This window comes from Chlorella variabilis (genome assembly GCF_000147415.1).
Source record: "Chlorella variabilis unplaced genomic scaffold CHLNCscaffold_7, whole genome shotgun sequence".
In the NCBI taxonomy this organism is placed as follows: Eukaryota; Viridiplantae; Chlorophyta; class Trebouxiophyceae; order Chlorellales; family Chlorellaceae; genus Chlorella; species Chlorella variabilis.
The window spans coordinates 799,936-814,903 of NW_005435081.1; the positions used below are offsets into that span (position 1 = coordinate 799,936).

General features: G+C 68.1%; 4 protein-coding genes across 4 annotated transcripts in view; all 4 read right to left on the reverse strand.

Moving 5' to 3' along the window:
- Positions 1-349: 349 nt before the first annotated feature.
- CHLNCDRAFT_144286 (expressed protein) lies at positions 350-5,756 on the reverse strand (the record flags this gene model as incomplete). The annotated part of the gene is made up of 17 exons (XM_005848832.1): positions 350-530; positions 626-813; positions 1,096-1,260; positions 1,416-1,577; positions 1,759-1,828; positions 1,976-2,030; positions 2,177-2,257; positions 2,436-2,717; positions 2,901-3,066; positions 3,271-3,393; positions 3,559-3,684; positions 3,864-3,957; positions 4,267-4,466; positions 4,660-4,812; positions 5,024-5,074; positions 5,250-5,567; positions 5,655-5,756. The coding sequence occupies 17 exons, from the start codon at positions 5,754-5,756 to the stop codon at positions 350-352; spliced, it is 2,517 nt and encodes an 838-aa protein (XP_005848894.1).
- A 578-nt stretch (positions 5,757-6,334) lies between these two features.
- CHLNCDRAFT_144287 (hypothetical protein) lies at positions 6,335-8,123 on the reverse strand (the record flags this gene model as incomplete). Its single annotated transcript, XM_005848833.1, has 6 exons — positions 6,335-6,562; positions 6,799-6,901; positions 7,054-7,216; positions 7,394-7,575; positions 7,745-7,857; positions 7,962-8,123. The coding sequence occupies 6 exons, from the start codon at positions 8,121-8,123 to the stop codon at positions 6,335-6,337; spliced, it is 951 nt and encodes a 316-aa protein (XP_005848895.1).
- Positions 8,124-8,459: 336 nt separating this feature from the next.
- Positions 8,460-11,503, reverse strand: CHLNCDRAFT_144288 (hypothetical protein; the record flags this gene model as incomplete). Its single annotated transcript, XM_005848834.1, has 11 exons — positions 8,460-8,568; positions 8,707-8,825; positions 9,041-9,208; positions 9,334-9,463; positions 9,722-9,862; positions 10,098-10,161; positions 10,273-10,336; positions 10,394-10,516; positions 10,689-10,820; positions 10,948-11,214; positions 11,318-11,503. 11 exons carry the CDS (start codon positions 11,501-11,503, stop codon positions 8,460-8,462), a joined length of 1,503 nt encoding a protein of 500 aa, XP_005848896.1.
- Positions 11,504-12,751: 1,248 nt separating this feature from the next.
- Positions 12,752-14,968, reverse strand: part of CHLNCDRAFT_57507 (hypothetical protein) — a 3,712-nt gene continuing 1,495 nt past the window's right edge. Inside the window, exons 6-10 of the mRNA XM_005848835.1 lie at positions 14,665-14,790; positions 14,398-14,515; positions 14,040-14,166; positions 13,683-13,845; positions 12,752-13,415 (exon numbers count right to left, since the gene is read on the reverse strand). Coding sequence (XP_005848897.1) covers positions 13,041-13,415; positions 13,683-13,845; positions 14,040-14,166; positions 14,398-14,515; positions 14,665-14,790 — 909 coding nt within the window. The 3' untranslated portion in view covers positions 12,752-13,040. The remainder of the gene's footprint in view (positions 13,416-13,682; positions 13,846-14,039; positions 14,167-14,397; positions 14,516-14,664; positions 14,791-14,968) is intronic.

A 14,968-nucleotide genomic window follows, 5' to 3' on the forward strand; every position in this document is an offset into this window, starting at 1 on the left:
TAATGCTCAGCTGCAGCCCAGCTTCGGCCCAGCTTCTGCTCAGCTTCAAGCCTCTTCGGGGGCGGTACTCTCCCCGTCATCACAGGGTACACGTGCCTTTGCACCACAAGTAGGTATTGCAATGTCGCAGTCAAGTGAAGTTGAATCAAAGAATCAAACGGGAGAGGAAGCACGCAAGCAAGAGGCGAGCGGGGGACGAGGGGAGGGAGCAAGAAAAGACAGGGATGCAGTCGCAGGGATGCAGTCAGTGCACGGGAGAATAAAGGTCAGCGGTCAGGTCAGCGGCCGTCGCAACATGCGCCGGCTGCGCCTCGGTCAACCGAGCGCGTGTCGTTCCCAGCTCCGCGCCTTACTGCCCTGGTGCGTCGTCCTCTTGGGCGGCAAGCTTGCGCAGCCGCGCCTGCTTCAGCTCAGGCGTGGGCGAGGCGGAGGCGGTGCGCAGGCGCATGAAGGCCTCTGGCCCGCACACGCTCATATCCAGCAGGGTCAGCAGGTCGGCGTATCGCTTGGGCTGCCCCACAAAGTAATACCTGCGCCAATGGTGAACCTCAGAACCTCTGATGGAAGTCAAATGATAAGAGATCAGGATCGCTGGTGAGCGGCGGCATGGGCCGGCAAGCCTCACCAGGTGGCGTGCAGCGCCATGGGCACGCCGGGCAGTGTCAGCACGGGGGACCCGGGCCGCGCCACACCCCCCGCCTCCGCCTCTATGTCGTCGCACGGCACCTCCACGCAGAACTGGTAGGCCTGCTGGCGGGGCGGCAGCTGGTACTCTGGCAGCGCCTCCATGAGCTCCGAGTAGAAGAAGTCCTCCTGCGGGGGCGCATGGGGTGGGCGGGTGGATGGGAGGGTGCTAGTGTGGCTGTGCAAGTGTGCCAGGTGAGGTTGCGAGGGGATCTGGCGCGGGGTGTGGGCGAGGGGAAGGAGCCAGGCAGGCAGGCAAGGGTGGACGCCACCACGCCGACGTGCCCGCCCAGCTCCTGCATCCCTCTGCCGCCCCGCGCCGCACCAACTGGCAGCCGGGGGTCGCCTGCCGCGCGTCGTGGCGGCCAGCAGCTCCCCCTTCCCCCCCCCCGCCCCTCCCCGCGCACACACCTGTTGCGCGTTGCTGTGGTTGTTGCCATGCTGGCGGGCGAGGGCCATCATGGCAGGCACCGACCGCAGGCTCAGCCCGCCGTTGCCCACGCCGTGCGGCATGCGCTTCTGGGCGCGGCCCCACCGCTCGTTGCCGCGGTGCCAGGGCGCGCCCACATAGTCGTACTGCGGCAACGTGCGGCAGCAGCAGGGAGAGGCGTGCGGGCTCGGGAGTAAGACCAATCGTGCCATCCGGCCTGCTGCCTTCGCGTGACGAAGGAAAAGGCTGCGGCCACACCGGCGCCACCGCAGCCGCCGCCGCACCCGCCCCGCCCGCGCACCTGCAGGAAAGCGCTGATGTTTCCGTGCACCAGCAGGGAGTCTGTCTGGAAGAAGAGGACGTGGCTCAGGCCCGCCTCCTGCAGCTCCTCCCAGAAGTCGCTGCTCTTCAACAGCTGGTTGAGCATGGCGATGCTCACCCCCACCGTGTCCAGCTCGTGGTACTGCTCGATTGGGGCGGGCACACAAGGGAAGCAGGGAGGGTTTACAAGTTGGGAGAGGCCATTCAGAAGTCTGCGTGTTTGGTTTTGGGCCAGGCTGGTCGGAGTGGGCCAAGCAGCTGGGCCTGCGGGACACAGCACCCCCTCCCCCGCACAGCACCCCTCCCCAACAACACCCCCTCACGTTGACGTTCTCCAGCGACGCAAGCGCGCGATGCACGTACTGGTTGTTGGCGGTACCATGGTACACGTGCCTGTGGTACAGGGGAGCACACGACAGCATGAGGCCCGGCCATGGGCGCACCAATGGGCCGCAGCACGCCACGCCAGGCAAGATCCAGGCGGTAGGCGGTGGCTGGCATGGCATGGCAAGCGGGCTGCCCCTTGCCGCAGCGGCTCACAGCGCCCACTCGGGTCCAAGGTGGAACATCACATTCTTGACCACATACTCAAAAGCTGCGGCACAGCGGCGATACAGGGCTGGGATGCGTGCGGTGGATACACGAGGAGCAGGGGGGCGAGCATGCTGCGCCCACCCCCCCACCAGCCTGTCACCCAGCCAGGGGACACAGCGCATTGCTCCGCAGGCCCACCCCACCCACCATAGTGCTGGCGAGGCTCGATGATGAGCGCCGCATTCTTGGCTGACTTTGGCAGCTTGAAGGAGCGGGCCAGCACTAAGTCTGCGGCGGGCAAGGAGGGCAGCAGCGGGAACGCACCAGCCTGAGAACCAGACGCTAGAAGCCGCACGCCTGCTCCCACCACAGCGCCAGGAGGTGCCGAGTCGCCCCGCGGCCCCGCCCACCGCCTGCACACCGCCAGCACCGCCCGCCCGCTCACTCCAACGCACCACCCACCCACCCATGGTCTGCTGCTGCAGGAAGCGGAAGGGCTTGGACAGCTTGCCGCGATTGGCCAGGATTCGGAAGTTCTTGGCAAAGGCCTTCTGGCTGAAGCGGTCCACCCAGGCGGTGGCGCTGCCGCGCAGCCGCCGCCGGCTGTCGTCGTCCAGCCCAAACACGCCTTCAGTCAGCTCTGCTACCTCCGCTGCATCCTGGCAAAGGAATCCGGTGGTGCCGTGCTTGACGATGTCGGTGACGCCGCCGCGGTTGAGCACCACCGGGATCACGCCCGCGCTCATGCCTGCATGGACGGGGTGGGCAGCGGTTGGCGTGCGCTTGCATGCATGTGGGTGCTGGTTGGGTTGGGTGGGAGGGCAGTCGGGTAGGCGCAACGTGGGGTGCTGCTCCAGGTGGCCAGCCCGGCGGCACCACCAGCCGTGGCGCGGCAGCCTGCTGCAGCTGCCCAGCGCCGCCCCTGGCCCACCCTCTGCGATGGAGATGCCAAAGTGCTCCTCGCTGGCGGGGTCCTCCGCGCCCGCCACCAGCTCGATGCCCGTCAGGTGCCACTGCACCAGGCTGGTGCGCAGCAGCTCCTCTATCGTCTCCGACGGCACGCCGATGTGGAAGTGGACGGGCAGGCCCTTGGCTCTCTATGGACAGCGCGGGGCACAAGGGGGAGGGGGCATTGGGGCGGAAGGGGGGGGGGGAGGGAAGCCCGCGGGTACGTGCAGGCGGCCGGCAGCAGGAAACAGGCAGGAGTTGGCGGCGAGGCGGCTTGCCCACCCACCAGCCTGCTACCCACCCATGGGGGAGCTACGCATCCCCACAGCCACAGCACACACACACAGGCGCACCTTTTTCAGGTCCTGCAGGTAGTCCTTGTGCCCCGGCATGAGGTTGCCGATGAGGTGCAGCTGCGTGGCGGCAGGCAGCTTGGGCATGAGCTGGCGGAAGATGTCGATGGCGGCGGCGTGGCCCTGCGGCGCAGAGTGATTGGAACGGGCGCACGCTTTAGGCGCAACTCAGCAAAACCTGCTTCAGTGCAAGGACAGCCACAGCAACACAGATGGGCCCCAGGGCGGGAACAACGGGAGCGGGTGCGTGGATGCCAGCGTTGCACAGGGGTCGGGGCTGCGCCGCACCTTGCTCTGCCGCCCCTTGAAGAAGCGGCCCAGCAGCACAATGTGCTGGCGGTCGGGCTGCGGCGGCGGCGGCGGCGCGCCAGCCTCTCCCGCCCCAGCCTTCTTCGCCGGGGGCTTGTTGAACGGCTGCAGGGGCGCAGAACAGCAGCGGGCAGGCAGCTGCCGTCAGCAGCTGGCAGTACAGCACAGGAAGCCGGCGCTGGCACGACACACCCAGCGCAGCCGCGGGCTCCTCTCAGCCTGCACAGCCGTCGCTGCCGCGGCGTGGGCAAGGCCAGGCAGTCGCACGTGCTGCTGCTCCGCACCTCTACCGGCGGGTGCAGGACCACCACCGTGGGTGCCGCGTTCCACACCCGCAGCGCATTCTCGATGTGCGGCCCCGCAAACTCGTGGTACCACCTGCAACCGGCCAGGCAGGCAGGCAGGCAGGCAGGCAGGCAGGCGGGCAGGCACGCAGGCAGGCAGCACAGAGTCGGAGGTGGGCCGGCTGGCACAGCGTGCCCAGCGCTGCGCCCAGCGCCTCTGCCTGCTCACCCCACCCTGGCCACCCCACCCCGCCAGACCAGCCTGCCACCTCCACTCAGCCCGGCACTGCTGCGCCTGACCCGCCCCCAGTCCCTCCCTGAGCCATCTCCCTCTCTCACTCTCTCTCTCACACACACACACACACACACACAAAACACACACACACACACGCCCCCCGCTCACCTGTCTGTGTACTCGCTGTTGAGCAGCACGTAGTCGTAGGAGGCAAAGGCCTTGGTGGTGCCCGGGCGGGGCGGGCGCACCAGGTCAAAGGGGAACTGGCACATGTAGAAGCTGACGTGGCCCAGCCCCGCATACGTGGGCAGCTTGTCGTTGCCCAGAGACATGAACACAGAGTATTCGGTGAGGGTGGTGGTGGGGGCCTGGGGAGGTGGGGGCCACAGGGAGGAGCGGGCAGGGCAGGGAAGGCAAGGGGGGAGAGCGGGTGGGTGGCGGGAAGCTGGCGCGACGCGGCGGCCCGGCAGCGGCACTGAGGCGCAGCGGCGGCAGCGGCACGCGTGCGGCCGTGCCCGGCCCGCCAGCCCGCCGCCGCTGCCAACCCGCCGCTGGGCGCACCTGTAGGTGGATGCCCTGGGCGCCCACCACGTGTATGCTGAGCAGGTCTGGGTTGAGGGCCACCCTCAGCCCTGCCGCCACCTTGAGCAGCTGCTCCTTGGTCTGGCACACGTTGCGGCGGAACACCAGCACATCCACGTTGTACTTCATGTCCTGCGGTACACGTGGGCGGTACGTGTGCCGGTACATGACGCGGCGCGCACGCGTGGCGGAGGCGGAGGCAGGCGGGCGCAGCAGGTGGTGGGCGCTGACGAGGGGCACACGCACCAGCGCAGCAGCCCCGCAGATGAATGGCCTGCAGGCTGCGGGCGGGCGGCGGCATGCAGGCTGCGGGGCTGGCGCGCTGCCGGGCGGGTGCCGCTACCTGGAGCACCGCCACCACCGACAGCAGGTAGCGCTCGCCGCCGCCAAACACCTGCAGCCGGGTGAGAGTGGCCGGGGCGGGTGGGGGCCCCGCATTCGCTGTGGGTATTGGATGCACAAACCACGGCACGGCCGCGCAGGCTGGGAGCCAGCTGCAGCCACCTGCAGCTGCCCCAGGGGCCCTGCCAGGCCGCCAGCCAGCCACAGTCAGCCCGCCAGCAGCTCACAATGTTGTATGGCGTGAAGACGGCGGCGCGCTTCTTGCCCGGGTCTCGGGGCAGTTGGTCCCAGGGCACCGACACCGGGCAACCGCGTGGCGGCGTGGCGGCCTTCTTGGTGACGCGGTTGCCTGCGCCGCCGCCCACGCGCCAGTCAGCTTGCACCTCGCCCATCTCCTTGCCGGCCACGTCGGTGCCGCCGCCGCCGCCGCCGCCGCCGGCATCGGCGTCATGGCCGGGCAGCAGCCCCTTCCTGCTGCCCTTCCCACGGCTTGACGCCGCCTCGTCCTCCAGTGGGGATGACATATTGAGCCACTTCCAGTGCCGCTGCAGGCAGTTCAAGGCGGGCGACACTCAATCGCCCTGCAACCAAAGAAACCGTGGGCGGGGCAGCGCAGCCCGACAATCGCTCACCAGCACCATGACGGTGAATGCAAACACCAGCAGCCATTGCCAGAGCAGCGGCAGGCGGGTCAGCCATCGCCCTCCCTCGCCGTTCTTGGTCCCCCGCCCCATTGCTACGGCATGCTGTTTAACCGGCGGAGAAGCGGAGAGGCGCCGCCGTTGCATCCAATCAAGCAGTGCTGGCAAAACCACGGGAACCAGCAGGAGTGCCTACAGACGCCACGCCATGTGGCGCCCGGTCAAAACTCCTGAGTTGATGATCAATTTGATCCACGCCTTTGCATTGCAAATCCATCTCAAAGACAATTGATACAGGGGAGCAGTGCAGTGTTACAAGTGAACATGGCAGCAGGGTGATCAGAAGTGTCGCAGTCGGCGGGTGGCTGCGTGGGTCGGTTGGCAAGCCTGGGCAGGCGGTTGGGGCGGTGGGTGCATTCAAAATTGGCGTTCCTCCTGCAACAAGGCAGATGAGGATACAGACAGGCTCCAAAGATGAGTCGTGCCAGGAGAGGGGTACCAGCACCTGGCGCACGGGAAGATCAAGGGGCATCCGGGGCGAGCGTGACAGTGGATGGGCGGCGCAGGAATGAGTAGGGAATCAAAGGGAGAGGGCATGGAGAAGGGGGGAGATAAAGGGGAGGCAGCGCAGATGAATGTACCATCGTCCGGCCTCGGCAGGCACGCACTGATCACAGCTGGGGCGCGGATGGCACCAGGCTGCACATGTTGGTTTTGGGGGCCTTGCAGGACCCTGTTTTCTTGGCCCCGGCGGCGCACTGTGCGGGATACTTGGCGCAGTACTCGGTGCAGGAGATACCGGCAGCACCCAGGTCCACCCTTTTGAACAGGAATTGGTAGCCGGCCTTGATCATGCGGGGGCAGAAGCAGGCAGGGTCAGGCGTGTCCACGCCGAGCTCCTGCAGCAGACGGCAGAGCAGAGGAGGCGTGCGGGCTGGGCTGTCGAGCGCAGCAGGCTGCACCACCGGCACTCGCCCTATGCTGGAACAAGGGCCGCCGCTGCCACGCATGAGCTGGGGATGCATGCGTGCTGGCAACAATATGGCATGGGCTGCTCACACGGCACGCCCGCCCCAAGGTGACTGACAGCCACCGCACACACCCCACCCCACGCCACCCAGGCCCCAGGGCGCACCGCATACGCATTGCAGTACTCCACCCCAAAGATGGGCTTGGTGGCGGCAAACTTCTCGTACACATCGCACTCCCCAAACACGTTGCACTCCTCGTTCAGCGCCCTGCACGCATGCGCAAGGCACATGGGTCAGGTGGGCGCACCCCGGCCCGAGCCAGGTGCGGCACCACGGCCAGCCGCAGCCCTGCCCGCCTGCAGTCCATCTGCTGCCACTCGCCGGCCTGGGCAAGAGCACAGCGGAGCCGGAGCCCTCACCAGTCAAAGTGCCGGTGCAGAGCGCCGACCATGTCTAGGCCGTTCTTCAGGCCGATGCCCATGCCGAGGCGGTGGCTGGTGTTGGCGAGGAAGGTGTTGAATTTTATCAGGTCGCTCTGCGTCAGCGCGAAGCCGCTGTCGTTCTCGTGCCCATTCACATTGTCTGCGCCAGCGGGGGCGGGCGGCACCGGTGGGGGAGGGGCAGCTCGCCTGCGGCCAAAGTCGGCCGCGGCTCGTCGCCTGCACCGCGCATGCACGCATGCGTGCAGCGGAGCAGAGGGCAGGCCCAGCCAGGCCTGTGTGCCCGACCGCAGCCAGGCGCAGGCCGCCGGCGCCTCACCTGGGTCCACGCCGTCGCAGCCGATGCTCTTGCAGTACTTGAGGCGCTTGACCATGATCCTGCGCACCGCTGCGCTGCGCACGTCCACCCACCGCTCCCCCTCCCACCCCTCCATGTCCTCGCCCAGCGTGGCGCCCCAGTCGCTGGGCTGGATGCCGCGCCTGGACTTGTCGTACGCCACCCTGCGGGCGGCCGGCCGCAGGCAAGGGTGCGGGGCCGGCGCAGGTGGACCCGGCAAGCCAGCACGCCACAACTTGGTGCATGCACATTCTCCGCTGGCCTCGCCCCTGCCTGCCAGTTGACCGCGCTTGATGACATCAGGGGATGCAAGTACTGTACTGAGGCGCCCACCTGTAGTCCTCCCAGGACCCCGCTGAAAAGTAGCAGATGACGCGTGCGGCCGGGTTCTTCTTCTTCAAAACCGGGATGGCGGTCTTGGCGGTGTCAAAATCGATGGCGTACACCTGGGGAGGGGTAGGGGCAGGTGGGTGCATGGGAAGCACAGAATCGCCGCCGCACCAGCTCCGGGCGGCTACAGCTGACAGCCAGCTCCGCCATCCCCGCGCACTTGCACCCCAGGCACGTATGTGATGCTTCCCGAGTCGGAGAGTTGGTAGTTGAATCGCAGCAGGCTGCCGTTTTTGTTGAACCGCTTGGGCCGCCACCACGTCGGCGCCGCCGCCGCCGCCGGCGCAACGGCTGCCAGGACGGCCAGCAGCGCCAGGTACATGGCGACCAATGTGTGCAGGGCTGCAGCGATTGGCGCTGAGTTGCTGCGAGCCGCGGGGAGCGAGCTGCTCACTGGCGCGACCGGAGGCTACGCACTAGCATAGGCCAACATCAACAGCACATACATTGAAACATCGCCACCCTCAGCTGAAACGTAGCCGACCAGCACTACCGCCGGCTCTCGTCCCTGTGCCCCATGGAGAACTGAGAATGATACACATGCGTGCCCTCGCATCCTGTGATCAACAGCAAGGCAGGTGACCTCCGGTGACAGTCACTGGACAGTCCCCAGCTGCCGCTGCCACTACCCGCCGCCCGGCCCCGCCTGCCGCTGCCGCTACTGCCGCTGCTGCTGCAGGCTGTGCAGCACGGCGCCTAGCCGCCGCATCCCCTCCTCCAGCTCCTCTGGCGGCAGGTGCGAGAAGGACACGCGGACAAAGGGGCACCTGCGGCAACCACAGCGCAACAGGGCGCAACAGAGTGCATCAGGCGGGCCAGCGGGCTCACTTTGCGGCGAGCTCGAGCTGCCGTCCAGCCTGCCACGCGGTGCCCTCCAGCCAGACCGGCAGGCAGCAGCAGCAGACCTGAAAGACGGGTCGCTGGCACGCGGGTGGCACGCCCTGCCCGGCACCACCACCACCCTTGCCTCCCGCAGCTCCTCCTGGATGTCGCTGGCATCCTCCACACCCAGCAACCGCAACCACTGCACAGGCCAGCCGCCGGCCAGCCGGCCAGGGTTTACGGTTTAATCGGCAATCCAGGCTCCCACCGGTGCTTCCACGGTGCACCAGTCAGGAAGCCAGAGTCTGGCGGTCAGGATTCCTCCTCTCCTCCGAGGAAGGAGTCCTTCTCCGAGGAAGGAGTCCTCCTCCTCATCGCCTGCGCCCTGGGCCCCAGCGGCATAATGGCAAGGCCCACCATGAACATGCCGGCCCGCGGCTCCCGCCACTCAGCCAGCCCCTCCAGGTGCCGCCGCGCCGCCGCGTGCAGCGCCGCCGCCGAGGCGGCGTAGCCCGCCTGCAGGCGCCACAGGTGCCGCTCCAGCCCCTCCCCGCCCCATGTCTCCAGCAGGCGGTAGGCAATGCCCTGGGAAAGTGGCCGGGTGGGCAGGCAAGGTCAAAGGAGCCGCCATGGGATGGCGGCTGTGTGCTTGGGGGCGAGCCAGGCAGCCCCTCCCAGCACCTGCTGCGCCCCATCGCCCCGCCCCGCACCTGGCTGAGCCCAGAGGGCCCCAGCGTCTGCGCATTCAGCAGGTCAGTCATCTTGCCGACCACGGCGGGCGCCGCCACCGCCCAGCCCAGCCTCAGCCCAGGCGCCAGAAACTTGGCGCAGGTGTCCAGCCTGCAGGTAGGAGGAAAAGGTGACAAAGGCAAGAAAGCGCGGGTGGGCAGGTGGTGAAGGGAGGGAAGAGGGCGGGAACAGGAGGCAGGAGGTGGAGCGAGGGCATGCTCGGGAGTGGGGTGGCGGCGAGGGGAGACAGCCAGGCACTAGCCAGGGCGCCTGGCTTCCGCTGGGGTGCTGCCCTGGGATGCCCGCGGGTCTCCCTTCTCACCACCCTTCTCCCAACACACCCAGCCCCTCCCCAGCCCACCTCCCCACCTGATCACCCGCCCCTGCGTGTCCAGAGACAGGTAGCTGCTGCGGGCAGGCAGGCCCGCCAGGCCGGGCGGGCGCAGCGGGCCGGCGGGGAACTGCAGGTACTGGTAGGCATCATCCTCCAGGATCAGCAGGCCGTGGCGGCTGCAGAGGCAGGCAGGCAGGCGGGCAGGCAGGCAGAGGCCAAGGTGCAAAGAGAGATAGTGGGCAGAGAGCGCAGACGTTGGCGCCAAAGGTTCACAGTCGAGCGTTCAAGGTCACTCGATGCTCACGGGAGTCCTGTGCCGCCGGCAGCATGCCGCTGCAGGCATGGGAGCGCAACTGGCGCTGCGCCCAGGCAATGACAGCATGAGCGGCAGCTGCGGCAGCAGGCAGTCACCTGCAGATGTCGTAGATCGCTCGCTTGCGCTCCAGCGGCGTGCAGGCGCCCGTGGGGTTCTGGCCTGCACCCCGTACGCACACCCGAGCCTAGTGTGCGCCTCTGGCAGCTCAATCAAAATCGAAAACGCACCAGCAACAGCCAAGACACAAATGTGTGTGTGGCCGCAGCCTACCCGTGGGCACTGTGTAGAGCAGCTTGGGCTGCGGACCGCCCGCAGCCGCCGCCTGCTCCAGCACCTGCTGGCAGGCAGGCGGGCAGGCTGCGTGAGCTGCTGTGCTGTACAGGCAGGGCACATTAGCGGCAGCGCTCAGGAGGCTGAGACTTGCCTGCTCCAGCTGGAATGGCAGCATGCCGTCGTGATCCATGGGCACGGGCAGCACGCGGCAGCTGCGGGGCGCCAGGTTGCACTCCAGCATCTGCGGCAGGCAATGAATCGGCATGGGGCAATCGTGCAAGGGGGGGCAGACTTGAGGAGGGTGGGAGGCGGGGGTGGCGAGCGGCAGGGCCAAGCGGCAGCGGCCCCTCGCTTGCTGCCTCGCTGGGCGCCCGGAGCAGAGCAGGCAGCCATGGCTTACAGCTGCGACCGACGCAGCCCGGCTGCCGCCTGCCTCTGTGCCTGCTGGCCGCCTGCTGGCCGGCGCTGCGGGTCCTTGCCTGCGGGTACGTGAACTCCTCCACCAGCAAGCAGTCGCCGTCATCCAGGAACAGGGAGCACACCAGCTGCGGCAGGCAGGGGGCAGGCAGGGGCAGGGGCCATTGGCAGCCGGCAGCAGCCAGCAGGCCGGCAGGAGGGTCTGTCCTGCGGACGCGCAGCCGCACCAGCAGCGGCAGCGGCCCACCCACCCACCTCCAGCCCCTGGCTGGCCCCAGCCGTCAGCAGCACGCGGTGCGGCCCCGGCGGCGCGTGCAGCGCCGCCACGTGCGCCGCCGCCCAGCGCTGCAGCGGCGGGAAGCCGGCCGGGGCGATGTTGTACTGCTGGCTGCCCGCCAGCTGCTCCGGGCTGAGCTCCACGGCCTCGGTTTCGCCCTCAGCCACGCCCGCCACCCCAAACTGGAGGGATGTGAGCGGGAAGGAGGCCTGGGGCGGCAGCCCCCCATTCATGGCCACGAGGCCCTGCAGGTAAGGGGAGCAGGCAGGCAGACTGGCGTGAGCACAGGGCTCTGCCAGCCCAGCGCAGCGGCGAGGGAGGGACTGCTGTGCCTACCAGCCGCCTCACCTCAACGCCATGGTACTTGGACAGAAGCTGGCGCAGGCAACCCTCCGTGCGCAGCGCCCCTTGGCGGCTGAGCAGGCGGAGGGCGTCAAACGGCGTCGGCGGAGAGGCGTCGGCAGCGGTGGCGGAGGGGCCGGCCGGAGGGGCTGCCTGGGCCGCCTTCTGCTCTTCTGCAGACGCATCGCCCATGTGCCCGGAGGCCTGGCACGCCCGCCAAGGCTGCCTGGGTGCCGCAGGCGACTGATTTGACATGGCAGCACGGCAGGTTCCTCTGCTCAATAACGGCAATGGCCCAAATTCAGATGATCAGCAAGAATGGTGGGCTGCTCTGATGACCGAGATGTGTGCCAGCTGGCAGCGGCCGGGCGCCAAAACGGGACGGGCGCTTGTCCCACGAGTGTTGTGAAACAGCTTGCATGCACCGCTTTGTGGCCGACGTTTCTCGATCACTTCTTCCACGTTCCCTTCCCTACTGATTGCTGGAACCAAATTTGCTACCACGGGATCCTGCGCCTGACACCTGTGACCCACTCACTTCAGACGCCAGCATGATGCATGCCGCCTCCCCGGCCCGCACAATGATAGCCGGCACCACCAGGCCCGCTTGCGCTGCCGCCCGCCGCCTGGCACCCCGCCCCGCCCGCCCGCTGAGCGGGAGTGGGAGCATGGGGCGCCGGCGGCAGCGCGGCCCGCCGGTGCAGGCGGCTCTGCTGCCCAGCATCCTGCCAGAGCTGGGCCGCGGCATCATGGCCTTTGTGCTGATCTATGCTGGGACCAGCTGGTACAACCTGCGCAACATCCGCATCCAGGTGGGCGCCCCACCGCTGTCTCCTTTCTTCCCCTACTTCTGAATGCTGTTCCAGCCTTGCCCTGCTCCCGCGCATCAGTCCCCATGCTCCATCCCTGGCTGCCCACCTGACCTGCTGCACCACCCGACCGACTGCAGGTGGAGGAGGCGGACAGGGAGCGTGCGGCGCAGCAGGCGGAGCGCAAGGCCCTCCTCCTCAAGCTGAACGGCGGCAAGGCAGAGGAGGGGGGCGAGGGCGAGGGCGAGGCCCCCGACCAGCACAGCCAGCACTGAGGTGGAGCCTGCGTTTTTGATGGCCCGCACACAGCGGCTGCCCCCATTTGCAATGCCAATGCCAGCTAGCTGGCGGCAGCTCCCGCAAGGGCTGCCCGCCAGCAGCACACGATGATACTACGCCACTACAAGCTGTTGCAGCCATCCCGTAGAGCCTGCCCCCACACAAGCCCAGCCCACAGATCGCCCACCACCATGCTATCCTTGCACCGTCACCCCCAATCCCTGTAACCCTACCTCTGTCATTTCTTTTCACCGGTGCCTGATACTATCCTTCTGCCCTTGTCTTCTCCCCTTTGTAATCGCTCCATGCCCCCACCTCCACTACAGCCAGCCATCCCGCTGGCAACACCATGGGACAGCAAATACGTCTTACATCAGAGCTGGTAAGACTGTGTGCCTGGCAGCAAGAAGAGCGAAGTAACGGCACATACAATAGATACACAGCAAGCAGATCGCCGACTGCGACTGCATACAAGGGGTTTTGGTTGGCCAGCACTAGCACCTAGCCCGGCTTCAGGGCCTGCCTGCCTGGGGGTGAGGAGGAGGTACGAGAGGGTCAGTCCAGTGAGACTGTGTAGCCTAGTAGTGTTGCCTAGAAAGTCAGCGTGGTGTTGGGAGCGGGGCGTCGGCCCAGCCGTCGCCTCAGAGCGCCAGCAGCAGCGCGCCCAGCATCGCGGCGGCGGCGGCCACCGCCGTGCTCAGGGCAGAGGCGCCGTTGCCGGGCGCGGTGGTTGGGGCGGGGGCAGGCGCCGCCACCACGGGCTTGGTGACCACGGGGGCCACCACGGGGGCGGGGGTCTCCACCACCACGGCGGGGGCGGGGGCCTCCACCGCAAGCGCGGGGGCGGGCACGGGCGCGGGGGCGGGCACCTCCACCGCCACCGGCTCCGCGCTTTCCAGCATGTAGAAGGAGTTGGCCTTCTCCGCGTCGGTCAGGTTGACGGCGGTGAGGTCCGCCTTGATGCCGGGCACCTTGCACTGCACCCACTCATCAAACTGGCTCAGGGGCACGGGGTGCTGCGGTGGGGGGAGGGACGGGGGGTGGGGAGGCGGGCAGGCACAGGGTTTTTGGTGAGCAGCGGCCAAGGAGGGCCGCACGGCATGCTGTGGTCGCGGCACGCCAGGCGTGCCCCAGCAGCCCAGCCTGCTCCGTCCGCGGTCTGTCCCTCTCTCCCACAGCCACGGCACACTCCCCAACAGCGCCGCAGCACCATCCCCACATCCTTCCGCGGCAGCCCAGCATGCACACCCCCGCCCCCAGCCCAGCGCACACCGTCAGCCCACCTGCATCCAACGGATGAGGTCCGAGTAGGTGACGAAGCGCACGTCGGGCTTCTTCAGCGCGTAGTCGATGAAGGCGGACAGCGCCTTGGCGTTGTCGTTGGGCGGGTGCTCGCAGCCGGCGTCGTTGCAGGTGGGGTCCACGTTCTTGCTCTCGTCCACCAGCCTGCGTGAGAGGGCGGGCGGGCGGCGCAGGGAGGCAGGGGTTTGGGGCAGAGAAGCAGGACGCGTTTGTGGGGGGTGCAGGCTGGCAGGCAGGAGGGTGCAGGCCGTGCGCCCCAACGCAGCTGCACGGCGAGCGCATGCATTGCCCCGGCCCTGGCTGGAGGCCCGCCGGCGCGGCCCTGCCCCGCCCCTTACCAGCCGTAGATGGTGGAGATGGACAGGGGAGCCTTGCTGTTGGCCAGCCGCTCGTCCAGCAGGTCCTTGAGGAAGGACTCCATGTCGGTGGGGATGGGCGGCATCAGCGCCTCCTTGCTGGCATAGTCTGCCGGGGGGGAAGGGAGGGCAGGGGGGAGGCAGGAGGCCAGAAGGCTATGAGACATGCCCAGCTGCGGTCCCGTGGGGGGCCAGCGGGTGCCCGAAGGTTGAGCCCCAGGGCCGCAAGCGGGGCAGGGTGGGGCCCAGCCAGCAGTAACCAGCAGCGCCGCGGCAGCCGGGGTGCAGGGCGGCGCGCCCCTGCCCCTCCACCAGCGCCGCCGCCCGCCGCCCCACTCACTTCCCACGCCATACAGCTCGCCGCCGATCTGCGCCTGGTACAGCGGCACCTCCCACAGCCCGTGGTAGTTCTCGCCGGGGGCGCACTTGCCCACCTCCTCGCCCAGGAAGTTGCACTCCTGAGGGGGTCGGGATGGAGCAGGCAGAGGTGGGCGGGCAGCGGGGCCAGGGCTGGGCAGACAGGATGCAGCAGGGCAGGAACCAGCATCAAAGGCGGCGCGGGCGAGTGTGGGCCCCCTCACCCCACCCCACTGCCTGCCCCACCCACCTGCGGGATGCCCGCATCCATGGTGTAGGGCCACAGGACCTGGGAGACGGAGGGGGAGGTGGGGGAGTTGGGGTAGTAGCGCTCCACCAGGGAGGTGTCGTACAGGTAGCCCTCCTTGCTCAGGGCCTGCGGGGTGCGGGGCAGCCAGCGGGAAGGTGAGCGGGAGGGTGCGGGAAGGGGCCCAGGGAAGGCAGGGGTCCAGCTGCCATCAGCTAGCAAAAGGGGTTGCGGTACCGCCGGGCCAGGTGCAGCTGTGGTGGCAAGGTACCTACCTTGCGGATGGCAGGGTTGTTGTAGTAGTTGG